The sequence below is a fragment of the Lethenteron reissneri genome, chromosome 52 (assembly GCF_015708825.2).
Source record: "Lethenteron reissneri isolate LAM-NWPU_2019-01 chromosome 52, ASM1570882v1, whole genome shotgun sequence".
NCBI lineage: Eukaryota > Metazoa > Chordata > Hyperoartia > Petromyzontiformes > Petromyzontidae > Lethenteron > Lethenteron reissneri.
The window spans coordinates 9528430-9541427 of record NC_083830.1 but is presented as its reverse complement, the minus strand read 5'-3'; the positions used below and the strand labels follow the sequence as shown (position 1 = coordinate 9541427).

Sequence of the window (12998 nt, the reverse complement as noted above, 5' to 3'; positions counted from 1 at the left end):
TCTACATTTCTATGACGGGGCCATTCTCCCCCATAAAAAAAATGTTGGCTTTTCGCAAGGCGGTACTTAGTTTATAAACTTTTTGAGGGACGATGTGCGAGTGAACGAGCTCCGCACTCGCCGTGCACAGAGCGCTTTTGCCACAAGGCCACTCGGTCAGATGAGCAACTGTACGTGTATCGTCCTCTTGTCGATCCACTGCTGGATGGGGACATCGCCACATGGTGTTGGTTGTGGGGGGTTGTATGACTAAACTTTACCACGCTGGTCAGTGAGGGTTGGTGAAGGATGGGGAGGAGCATAGACATCCAGTACAACAATGGATTTCCTGCACACTGCCCGCGACTGCTCACCACGTAGTGTTGAGCCGGGTGCTTGCCCATCCCAGCACTATCCAGGCTCAAACTCTTCTTAGCCTCTGAGGTCTGATGAGATTGAGCACATTCCGGGTGATTTAGTCACAGAATGAGTAATTATGTTGCTGCGGGTTTAACGCTGCTTTATTACGCTTCCCTGTACGGTGCAGTACTGTATTATCAACTCAGTACAACCGCAAATGTGTCGTTAGTGTTAATCGTGGCAGACTCGTACATAGTCCTATTTGTAGCAGTGTGACCAGTTTCAGAACAATTTTTCCTCTTTTAAAAATGTCACATCGAATTGGGTCAACCGTAAAGGGGCTTTAACCAAACATAGCTTTGCTATGCCTGAGGCCCCAAGTGTTTAACCCCAGCTCATCAACCACCACGGTCCCATAGTGCCAAACAGCTCCTATAGGCTGCAAGAAAAGCCTTAAAACCCTAGGATAGACGCGACATTGTTGTTGATTTCACCGCACGTCATGTGGTGCTCTTTCCGCACGGGTGCCGTGGTGGTGACTGCGGCCCGTGGTTACCGCATCCAGTCCTCGTGCAACACAACACACGCACGGCCCTTCTGTCAATCCACTGCTGGATGAGCGCCTCCCCAACGGTCTAACAACATGGGGGTCGTTAGACCATACTTCACCATCAGAGGCCGCAATCGGGTACCCGATAATCATACCCGGCCGGGTACGGTACCCGTTTGCGACCCTGGTGCGGCCGGGTACGGGTAAGGGTAGGCCGTGAGTCACTGGTGAGTAACCGTTTGTCACTCATTTTCCAACGTCTTGTCTCTTCTCACAATTCAAGTTCCTAGAATCAACCCACCCGCGCCTGCAACATGGCGTCATCCCAGAGGTCGCAATCGGGTACTCGATACCCGTACCCTACCCGATACCCAGCTACCCGTACCCGGCCGGGTATCGGGTAGGGTACGGGTACCCGTTTGTGACCCTGGTGCGGCCAGGTACGGGTACGGGTAAGGAATCAAAACCCGTTTGCGACCTCTGTTCACCACTCCGTTCAGTGCAGATTTGGCGAAGAGGAGGGGCATAGACGTGGGGGCATAGAAGTGGTTTGTACTGCCTCTGCTGTCCACAATATAGTCCTATGGCAACCTGTCGTGCATGGTGGTCCCTCATCCAAGCACTATTGAGGCTGACGCCTACTTGGGTAATGACGTCATTTCGGAGGGGAGGCGCACACTTGCCGTGGTGACGGCGTGAAATGACAGTAACTGCCAAAGCAGAACTCGAGCACAATTGGTATTTAAATATGAAAAAAGGATAAGGAGAAAATATCCATCGTTAGAGAATTGAACATTTCTGGTCATTAAGCAAACCGATGGTGGCGGTCAGTATTCAAACCCGCGTTGGGCTTTCTCTTAGATCTGTTCAGCCTAAAATGAGTACCGATTGCAATGCGGGCATGAACGTCGTATACCTGTAATTCTCCACCTTGTGGTCCACAGACGATCGTTGGTGGGCCGCAAGGCCGTGGGATGTGGGCTGCAGAACTATTGAGGATACGATGTTTTTCACAAAAGGCCAACATTTGTTACCGCATGGTGGTTCCACAACATAGATTTTGAGGGTTGACGGTGGTTCGCACAGGTCGAGAAAGGTTTTGGAGCCAATGGGGAGCAGCGGCGAAGTGGTTAGCGTGCCACGCTACGAACCCGGCGACCCAGGTTCGATTCCCGCTCACGGCCAACACCAGTGATAATTATTTGAACCGGTCCTGGGCCTCCCCTAGGTCGACTGAGCCTCAAATGGGTACCTGGTGCAGTGTGTAAATATGGCCAGTTGGGAAACAAAAACGGCCCGGCGTGGTGCTGGCCAACCGCCCCCTCATGTGCCACAGTGCCGCCTTCATAGATGATCGCTGACAGCACTTACCCTAACAGTCTGTTATAGGCGATACGGGGGATTTTTGTCTTTGGTGCCCTTGACAGAGACAATCGGGATGGAAAGGTGGCCGGGTATGCGTTGCGTTTGTAAGAGCTGCCTCGTCGTGCGTTTCACTTGCAGCCCCTTGCCGCGACGTTCCGTGAGGCCAAATCTCTGCGCGTCTCTTGCAGGTGGAGCAGTCCAAGGTGGTGCTCAAGGAGGGCGGCGTGCAGCTCACGCTCACCATAGTGGACACGCCAGGCTTTGGCGACGCGGTGGACAACAGCAGCTGGTACCGTTAACGCACAGAGCCACGGACAAAACACGGTAGTTGTGCGGCTTGTGCAATGCGAAGCCACGCTCATTACTTTAAAAAATAATGTATTGTGGTAAACCCACAAGCCTGATACAATGCACCAATGGTTTCTGGGAAGAGAGGGACAGAATGACCGCGTGGACCGCTCATTTATTTTTAAAACCTTTTTCCTCAAGCTTCATCTTATTGATATTGCTGCCACGCCATAAGATGAGGGGTCCATTTCCCATACCTCTGATTAGTACGGCTGGAAACGTACGTTCCGAAAGAAGTTCATACGTACATGTACGTATATTTGGAACTCTTTTAGAACAATGCAAACCATCGTGTCAGACAACGGCCCATGGAAGCAGATACCACAGAGCTACCATTGAGATCCCTTCAAGTGACCTATGTTCCAACAGTAGGGGACAGCACTTTTATACCTGCCCTGCTACTGAGAGTTATGTTCATTACGTGACAGTAAAACTGATCTTTTAAATTCTCAGCGCTGCGCTGAATGATATTCATGAGGTTGGCGGACCTTTCCTTTAACTTGCTTGCTCGCACAACCTCGCCTGTCTGCACACAGACGCATGATTCAATTCCCTCTCGGTATTTTACTGATGTGGGTTCAGCATGCTTACCCTGATGTATGGCAATTGGTCCTCATGGAATGCCAATTAGTAGGTAGTGGGGCTTGTGTTTGTTTCTCAGTTTGCTTGCATTCATAATCGGTGCACACACACGGCCACACGCAAGAAAAAAGATCCCCCGTGTATCCTGGAACAGACTGTTGGGGCAAGTGCTGTTAGCGAGTAGCACCTATGAAGGCCGGCACGGCACATGAAGGGGTTGGTAGCCAGCACCACGCCGGACTGCCTTTGCCTCCCGAGTACTTAAGGGATGCCCAGGGGATGCCCAGGACCGGTTAAGATATTTGTCACCGATGTTGACCGTGGGGCGAGAATCGAATTCGGGTCGCCGGGTTTGTAGTGCTGACCGCTACACTACCACTCTCCATACGCATGCACGTGCACACGCACATGCAATTACAATCGCCATTCGCCACTAAGTGGCGGTGACGTCACCATGACGCTTGTGCCAGGCTATGTGCACGTTGAGGCCACGTGATGTGTCGGACGCCCTCTGGCAGGAGGTCACGGGGCAGACCCAGGTGCCACGGGTCGACTGACTAAGATGACTAGCTGATGCACCACCTGTGCCCCCTACTGTGCCAACTTGCTGTGTTTTAGCCACCCGGCACTCCGCTCGTTGTGCTGAGCATCGCTCCTCCGCCCTCCGTTGTTGCTGGAGGGCGACTGCCTCCAACTGCCCAGTAGCGTCCTTCACGAGCCTCCTCCACAGAGGCCGATCTTGACACCGCTGGTACCAGTCATCGGCAAGTCCACTCAGCTCCACATCATCCTGTATTACATAACTCCATCGCTTCTCTAGCCCATGCCGTGCCCGTTTAGCCCTCTCGATCCGGCCGAACAAAAGCTGTTTAGGCATGCGGTGGCTGGGCATGCGGGCTACATGACCCAGCCAACGCAGCCTTCCCTGCCGGAGGTGCTCACCGATGGGACTTTGCCCAGATCTTTTAAGGATTTGTGAGCTCCTCACACAATTCAGCCTGGTTAAACCCAGGATGGATCATAGGCAGGCCAGCCTAAATGTTTCTAACCGGCGAAAGTGTTCCATTAGGGGGGTCCACGTTTCGCAAGCGTAGAGAAGGGAGAGAATGACCGTGGCTGAGAAGACCTGAAGCTTCGTGCGGAGCAACAGACCCGGTAGCTTCCACACAGCGTTACGCAACCGATGAAAAGATAATGCTGCTCGACTGATTCGGAGTGAGGCCTCTGCTGTCAAACCGGAGCCGGTCCAGGTATGGGAAACTCTCCACTCTCTCCACAACTGCCCTATCACTAATTGGGAGTTGTGGGTGTGGAGTATCCGATGGTACAACATACCCCAGGTGCTTAGTTTTGGTGGGGCTGATGGTAAGTCCCCACCTCTTAGTGGCAAGCTCCAGGTTCAGCAGCAGCGCCTCCAACTCCTCCTCTGAGTGAGCAGCAATTACCAGATAATCGGCATACATAACATGGTTGAGCAATAGGGAGCCATCCTTTGACCTACGTGGTCGAAATAGATGTTAAATAATGTGGGAGCCAGAGGACATCCCTGTCACACCCCAAGGTGTACAGGGAATGGCTCTGACTCCCGGCCACGTAGTTTTACCCGGGCCCGCTCACCATCATGAAGGTCTTTAATGATCGTGAACAGTGGGTCAGGGACTCCGAAAGCACGAAGAACAACTCAGAGCCCAGGCCTACTGATGGTATCATAGGCCTTGACCAGGTCAATAAAGCAGAGATGTAGGTTTTGTTGGCATTCCCTACATCTCTGCTGTAGCAGACGGACAGAAAATATGGCATCTGTGCAGGACCCGCCCTTTCCTGAAACCGCATTGGGGATCCGCAAGCCTCTCCTCAGCGTGCCTAGCAAGGCGATGTTGAATAATCCTTGCCAGGACCTTTCCCGGCACACTGAGGAGTGAGATGCCCCTGTAGTTGTTACAGTCTGTGCAGTCCCCCTTCTTAAAGAGAGTGACCACCAGGGCATCCTTCCAATCCTGCGGAACCCGTCCAGTGGTCCAGACTGTTGTTATGATGTCATGTAGGGTAGTCTGTGCACAAATGCCTCTCTCCCTCAGCATTTCACTTGGGAGATCATCTCTGCCCAATGCCTTTTCTGGTCTGAGGCTCTGGATCGCCTTCAGTACTTCCTTAACAGATGGCACCTCAGCCAGCCACTCGCACAGGGTGACTTCTTCCAGTATTTGAGGCACCGCAGCCTCAGCAGGGTCATCCCCACTTTGTCCCACGATGTTTTCCAGGCTGAGGGATTTCCCCTCCCCCAGGACCTCGCAGAAATGCTCAAAAAATCTGCAAACCTGTTCCTGGGGGTCGGAGATTGGATCACTGTTATTTCCCCTAATGATGGTAATAGGTGTGGCGCTGCAGGTTACTTTTTTATGGAATTAAATAGCGATTTGTGATTGCGGGCCATTGAGGCAGACTCCATCTCCTCAGCGACCCGTGACCACCAACCATCCTTGCAGTGCCCCACGGCTCTCCAAATCTCCGAGCGAAGGCTGCGGTAAGCCTCCTCATTCTCTGACATAGGATGCTGTTGACGATGAGAGTGGGCCTCAACATCAGGTGGAGTGGGGGACTATGCCAACCCCAGCCGCAAGCGTTGATGAAATTCTATCCTTGCAACTTTTCATCAGCTAGCTGAGACCATGCCACAATGGGTTTGAATGGGGTCCTGGGTGTACACCTACCATCGGAGTGGAAGAATGGCAGGTGCATCTTACAGATGACAAGTCGATGGTCAGTGGGCAGATCCAGCTCCACGGTAGGTCCTGGTGTTAAGGACCTGGGCCCGCATCCGCTGTTCCGTCACTATGTAGTCCAGCAAATGTTCTTGCTTGGACCCGGCATATATCCATGATGTTGTGTGGATGCGCCGATGTCGGGACTGCGTGTTAGTAATTACAAGCCCATGGGCTACACAAACATCGAGCAGCCTCCGTCCGTTGTTATTGAGCTGATCTGGCCCATGCCTTCCAATTACTCCAGACCAGGTGATAGCATCATGACCAACTCGGGCATTAAAGTCACCCAACAAGAGGACAATTTAGCCAGCACCTGTGACAGGAGGTCATAGAAGGCATCGGACTCATTGACCTTGCCTGTTGAGGAAGTACTGAAGGCAATCCAGATATTTGTCACCGATGTTGGCCGTGGGCGAGAATCGAATTCGGGTCGCCGGGTTCGTAGTGCTGACCGCTACACGACTGCTCTCCATACATACACACGCACGCGCGCACGCACATGTGCATGCAAACACACATGCGCACACCCTCGCACTAAAACAACAGCGCGGTCGCAGTGGTTTTGCACTCCTACAACCCAGCGCTTGGGAGGCGGATCGCACTCGGGAGATCACGTGCGGCAGACACCCAGCTGCTTGGCCTTTACGATGCGGTAGGGTAAGTAGGTTGCATACCGACTTCGTACAGTTTGTGTTATGCTTGCATAAGTACAGAGTGTTTCGTGGGAGGTACTCGGGTTTCCATCGGCACGTAGAATGCTGGAACGAAAATCACGCTATGCAGGATGGGCTCAAGAAGTGTTCATACTCTTAGGTTTTTTCGGTAAAGTCACGTAGGTACAAAAATAAATAATAAAAATTTATAATACAAATAATAGAATAAATAATAGAAAAAAAAAATCACGACGTTTCGGAGGCAACACAAGCTTCCGTCTTCAGCTTCAAATCTAGAATCAAGAAGTGTTGACTAATTTAGGACCTACAATGGGTCAATGTTATCAGTTTTATTATCATACGATACAGGGTGTCCATAAAAGTATCATTTGCTCATTAAGAATTCTAATCGGACAGTAGCTTGAGCTAGACCAGTAAAATTCCACACACAAACACGCTTGAGAGTGAAGATTCCGTCACATGAGTTCAACATACATACATTCCCCTACACCTCCACGGCATTGGTGACGCACGTCCTGTCGAGATTCCAGACAGTCCCCAGGTGTTTGCCAACATCTTGGTTCCGATTGTTGAGAATGCTTTTGTAATATATTCGTATTTTCACTTTTCCAAACTGCCTGTAATCGTAGCATTCGACAATGGCACATTGTGGGGCCGCTTGCTCGCGGTTTTGCCACCTGTGCCACGAGTATCGCCCAGTTCCAGCGAAAGACAAACACCTCATTAGTACAGGTAGTCCTCTACTTACGATGCAGATGCGTTACGACGACCCCATCGTAAGTCAAAAATATCGTAAGTCGAAGATGGCCTAGCCTACCCAGGAGTCTTAAAGAATGGTGATAATTTAGCAAAACAGAGCAATTTACAGTACCGTACTGTATAAACTATATACTGTATGTATTAATTACAATACTGTATTGCAAAGTCAAATGTAAAGTAAAAAAACAAGGTAAATTCTTAGCCTACCTATATGAACTGCAATTTAATAGAAAGTTTTTTTTTAGGAAACAATCCCATCTGCTATAAAAAGCAACGTACAGTATCGTACCTCGTACGCTGCTGCGTTTGCCTGCCGGGCGAAATTTTTAATATTTTACAATTTGGTCGTATCGCCATCGTAAGATCGAAATATCGTAAGTCGGACCATCGTAACTCGGACTACCTGTACTTTGACACTGCGTCCAACGGTGTTCCTGCATTCGGAGGGGGAGAGGGAGACTACTAACCAGCGAATCTTTATCAATGCAATTCCGTATTTTATGAATCGCTCTGCGATCCTGGCTGCGACCTGCCAAGCAATCTAGAATTATCGTTTCAGAAAATGCCTTTACATAGTTTAACACGTAGCAAGCTTTCGCTACCAATATCATCCATAATCCAGATTTTTTGGGTTAGATCGCATAAATATATAGATGTGTTGTGAAACCCGCCACCACCCGACAGTCAATTAGTAAGGTTTGTCACATAAACAGAACGTGCCAATTCGTTACTGGTACAGCACACCGGTGTGTTGGAGAGCAAAGCCACAACAATCTGAGTACGACGTTTTGCCAGTAATTGAAGCTGGTTGTAATTACTGGCGAAACGTCGTACTCAGATGGTAAATGTTGTGGCTTGGCTCTCTAACCGGTGTGCTGTCCTAGTAACGAATTGGCCACGTTCTGTTTACGTGACAAACCTTACTAATTGGCTGTGTCGGGTGGTGGCAGGTTTAACGACACATATTTACGCGATCTAATCCAATAAACTTGTATTATGGATCTTCTTCTTCCTAGCGTTGTTCCCGCTGTGGCGCAGGGTCCGCTTTTCGGCATTGTCTTCTCCATTTGGCTCGGTCCAGGGCATCTTCAGGGGATGCGTTGACCGTCTTCATGTCTTCCTTTATTCGGTCCATCCATCGCTTCTTCGGACGTCCGCGTGGACGGCGGCCCTCTGACTCAATACGCACGGCAGTCTTGGCCACTGATGACTCTTCACTTCGCATCACATGGCCGTACCACCGAAGCCTTGCCTCAAGCATAAACTTGTATTATGGATGACTTTACATAATTAGCGTAATTTAATCGTGTTAAGTCCTTTTTTTGCCAATGAGCAGCTGGGTAACAGGAGCTCTCAACCAGTTATCCGTTTCGGGTGTTTCGAGATATTAGGCTTGAGCGTTGCCACTCTCTGTGCACTCTTGTGAATGTTGTCACAGAGTTCTCTTTAGTGCACGGAGTTGCAGCAGGGAGCAGTTGCTGATAGCATCCCCACGCTCAAGTTACCGAACAGCTGTAGCGGGAATCGAACTGTGTCGACCCTGTACATAAACTAGACAGATGGATGAGCGTGGTGACCGCTAATCCACCCAGCTGTGTCATCACAGTGGGAGCGAGACACGTGGCTACAGCCATATTGAACGTGCACTTTTGTCTCGCCCCTTTCGTTCGTCAATCTTGCTTTACGAGACTAGTCCCAAAGTTTATCATTGAAAGTATGTATGTGTGCTGAAAGTCTTTCTCACAGTACGTAGCCATCCATGCTAATTGGAGGTGCGAATACACAGTCCCAAAGGTTTGCTTGAACCTCCGACGTGCATGTGGTGCAGACTTGTTTGTGTAGCACAGTAATGTTGGTGATGAGCTCTGCCGCATCACTGCATGTCTTGGTCTTACACCCACCAACCACTCACCTGACACTCACCACTCAATCACCAGACGCTCATGAGGCGGAGGTGGGGGGGGGCTTGTGTTCGGCGTAGGTCGTTTGACCTTCAGCAGTGACTGATTGACACCTGGGAGCATTCCGATTGGTCAGTGATGACAGGCAGACACAAAACGGACAGTAGCAGCATGCCTGCCCGGGCATCGTGCCGGTCACACCCATCTGCTTGTGTGCGCCGTGGTTGCCTTATTAGGTGCTCGCTAATGGCCCCATCAGTCAGTAAGACAATAGGGGTATCTTTGTCTACCTGTGTGTGTGTGAGCAGCTGGCAGTCCATCATCGACTACATCGACAGCAAATGTGAGGACTACCTCAATGCGGAGGCTCGGGTCAACCGGAGACTCATGCCTGACAGCCGCGTGCACTGCTGCCTCTACTTCATCTTCCCTTCCGGCCATGGGTACGTGTGTGTTAAAGCATGTGTGTGCGTGCGTCCACGCATGTGCGTGTTCACGTATGTGCGTGTTCACGTACGTGCGTGCGAGCGTCCACGTGTGTGGACGCTCACTCGCACGTACGTGCACATGGACGTACGCGTGCGTGAGTGCGGTTGGTTGTTGTGGTAGCGTGTGTAGTGGTTAACGAACGGCGCGACGAACTAAAGTCGTTGATTACCGGCTCGGGTAATGACATTGTGGATAAATAAATTGTCCCATTGATATAACTGCTCATCCTGAGCTATTCATGCTTTGATACTTGCTTTGCCTTTGTACCATTGGCCTTTTGGCATTCTCTGGTCTCACACTGGTACAGAGAAAAGGCCAAAAAGAAGGCTGTCTCTGTAGTCCAGTCGGTTTCAAAGGCGATGCATATGTAATATATTATAACTCGCTTCACGACCCGGCTTCGCCCAAGACTTGGATTCTTGTCTTGGATTCGTACACGGCCTACGCGGAGGGTTGGGGGGGAGGGGTGCGTGACGTCAGCAGGCACACTGCGTAACACTGCCGCATGTGGGTGACATCACAGATGTGACGTGCAAAATATTATATACATTATTGTGCTCCCCCAAAATACAAAAGTCTATTTTTAGACTTTTTGATTGGTGAACAGTCTGGAAGCTACCCACATGCCAAATTTCAAGAATTTTGCATGTTGGGACGTATACTAAACATTTCGAACAGACACACATATTCACAAATTTCCCTTTTATTTTTATAGATCAGAGAATGTTGGTTTACATGTTTTGCCACAACGCAAGCCTTGACAGACCTGGTTTCACCTGAGGACGGCTGCTTGCGTTGTGGCCGAAACGTCGTGAGAATTATTTTATTATGTTTTATTTTTATTTTATTACTTCCCTTCTACGTGACTTTACCGAAAGAACCAAGAAGATGAATCCCTGAAGTCACGAAAGCTTTAAATCGAAATTATATTACTATGTATGTATGTTGAACTTATTTCGCACCGTACGTAGCCAACTGCTATAATCGAAGGTGCGGTATAATAGTAGTGGGTACAGTGGTTAACCCATTGCTCTACGAATCTAGAAGCCTCGGTTCGATTCCTGACTGCGGCTTGCCGGCACCGACTCGCGTGAAGGCTGGTGGGTGTGTGCACCGTGCCCCTCTTCCCTTCCCATGCCATCTGGCTGCCTCTGCATTTGAACTTTTGGCGGAAGAATCGGAGGGATTTTCACGAGTACTTTATTGAGGATTTGCAAACTGGCGTTTGAGGAAAGTGTGGTGGAGTAGCTCTTGACTGTTGGGTTCAAACACAAAAGTCAAAACTTATCCCTGTTCCCAACGAGTGTGGGGGGCGGGTGCTCATCTCTGTGTAGGCAGCCTTAACAAGTGGTGGAAATTCCACATTCTTGAGGACAGGTTATGAGTATCTCCATAGGACAGCCGCTGTTGAGTTCCTCTGTATGTGTGTGGAACTTCTTTCGCACCGTAGATAGCCAACCGTGCCAATCGGAGGTGCGGGGGAAGGACAACAAACTAAACACTAAAAGCAGTTTTAAAACACTGCTTGCTTGTGGTTGCTTGTGGATCAAAAGTCCTCTCTCCACAAGAGTGAGCGAATACTGCTGCGTGTGTTACAAGTTTAAGTTATTGTTTTTACTACTAATTTGTTGACCCCGTAATGGATGATGGCCCGAGTCCACCTTCTGACCAGTATTTAAACCTGCCAGTTTGTTGCTAAGTGCTCCTGCTACAGTGCCACCCTGCTGATGGGTAGACGCGTGTGTTTAGACTTAGGGTTGTATTTACTTAAACTTACGTGGATTGGAGGGAGGGGGAGGTCCTTGGTCCTCTTGAAAAACCTCAATGATTGAATCTGGCTGCTAATCCCAGCGACCATGGGACCACTTATTAAGAAACCCAGCCCTTTTTGCTTGGATCCAGGAAACAGGATTTCATGCCAATTACATTTCTCGAAAGGTGACATCATCGGGAAATGTGTGCGTCCCGCTGGAGGATGTTGATTTTATTTAAGTGACGTGTTTATCCTGTCTGGCTAGTTACTGTAAAAGCAGTCTATGTAAAGTGAAGCGGGCCATGCAGCCTCATTCAAGCATTACAGACAACACATTGTCGAAATAACTCTTGCTGACGAGCGAAGATCAACATTCTAGATACAATGCACATTTCGGTAACAACATCTAAATGTTTTCTTCTTGGTTCTTTCGGTAAGTCACGTAGAAGGGAAGTAATAACATAATAAAAATAAAACATAATAAAATAATTCTCACGACGTTTCGGCCACAACGCAAGCAGCCGTCTTTTGAAGACCTGACTTTACCGAAAGAACCAAGAAGATGAATCCCTGCAGTCACGAAAGCTTTAAATCGAAAGATCTAAATGTACAAAGACAACTCATTTGATATGACCCCATCAAACACTGTTGATGCATTTCACCGGTGCTATCATGCACCTCGATCTTGATGACCCGCTCCTACTGGGCATCTGTGAACAGGAGTTTCATAGCTCATCGACAAGCCTCCAGTCTAAATAAATATTCTTATTCGATGCATAAAACGACCCCAGTGATTCCTTGGGGTTGAACCGCAAGCCCTCTTATTGCTCGCAACAAGAAGGCTTCAAGAAGCAAAGTGCCTGTGTGTCCCCATTAGCTTCATGAAGATTTAGTGGCCAATACTTAAGTGTTATGCGTCTTGTAATTCTCTCCCCGCTCAGACACGCAGTAATATAGGGTGGTACATGTTGCTGTTCGTGGCCGAGGACGAGTGCTTGGTCCATTTCACCATTGGATAACTCCTGTTGACTTCCTGCAGGAGGCAGGGCTTTTGTTAAACAGGACGATTTGTCCACAGCTCTGGCTGTCGCCTGATGAGGCAGGTTGAAATTACCGGTGAAAAGTCGTTAACTGGAATTGTAAATGTTGTGGGTTTTACTCTCCAATGCACTAGTCACGAATTGGCATGTTTTTACGTGACAAACCTTACGGGTGGTGGTGGGTTTAACGGCACAATTTATATTTACGCGATTTAGCCCAAAAACCCCTCTGGTTTTGTTATCCCCAAAGGGATTATGGGGGCCTGAGTTCTGTTCTTTTTTCGATTTCTAAAGCGCCTTTCGCCACCGACATTAGTTGAACTCGTGAGGATTTACGTATCGAGTCGAGCACCCTGTGACCACAGTGCCGTACGACCACCGAACCTTTAATTGGTCGTGAGAAAAACCCAACACGGCTTGGGAGTCGTGGGGC

At 49.3% G+C, this 12998-nt stretch overlaps 1 protein-coding gene across 2 annotated transcripts in view; it reads left to right on the top strand.

Moving 5' to 3' along the window:
* Positions 1 to 2419: 2419 nt before the first annotated feature.
* Positions 2420 to 12998, top strand: part of LOC133355832 (septin-7-like) — a 32427-nt gene continuing 21848 nt past the window's right edge. For both annotated transcript variants that reach the window (XM_061573231.1, XM_061573230.1), the window contains exons 1-2: positions 2420 to 2543; positions 9592 to 9726. In XM_061573231.1, coding sequence (XP_061429215.1) covers positions 9671 to 9726 — 56 coding nt within the window. In that variant the 5' untranslated portion in view covers positions 2420 to 2543; positions 9592 to 9670. The remainder of the gene's footprint in view (positions 2544 to 9591; positions 9727 to 12998) is intronic.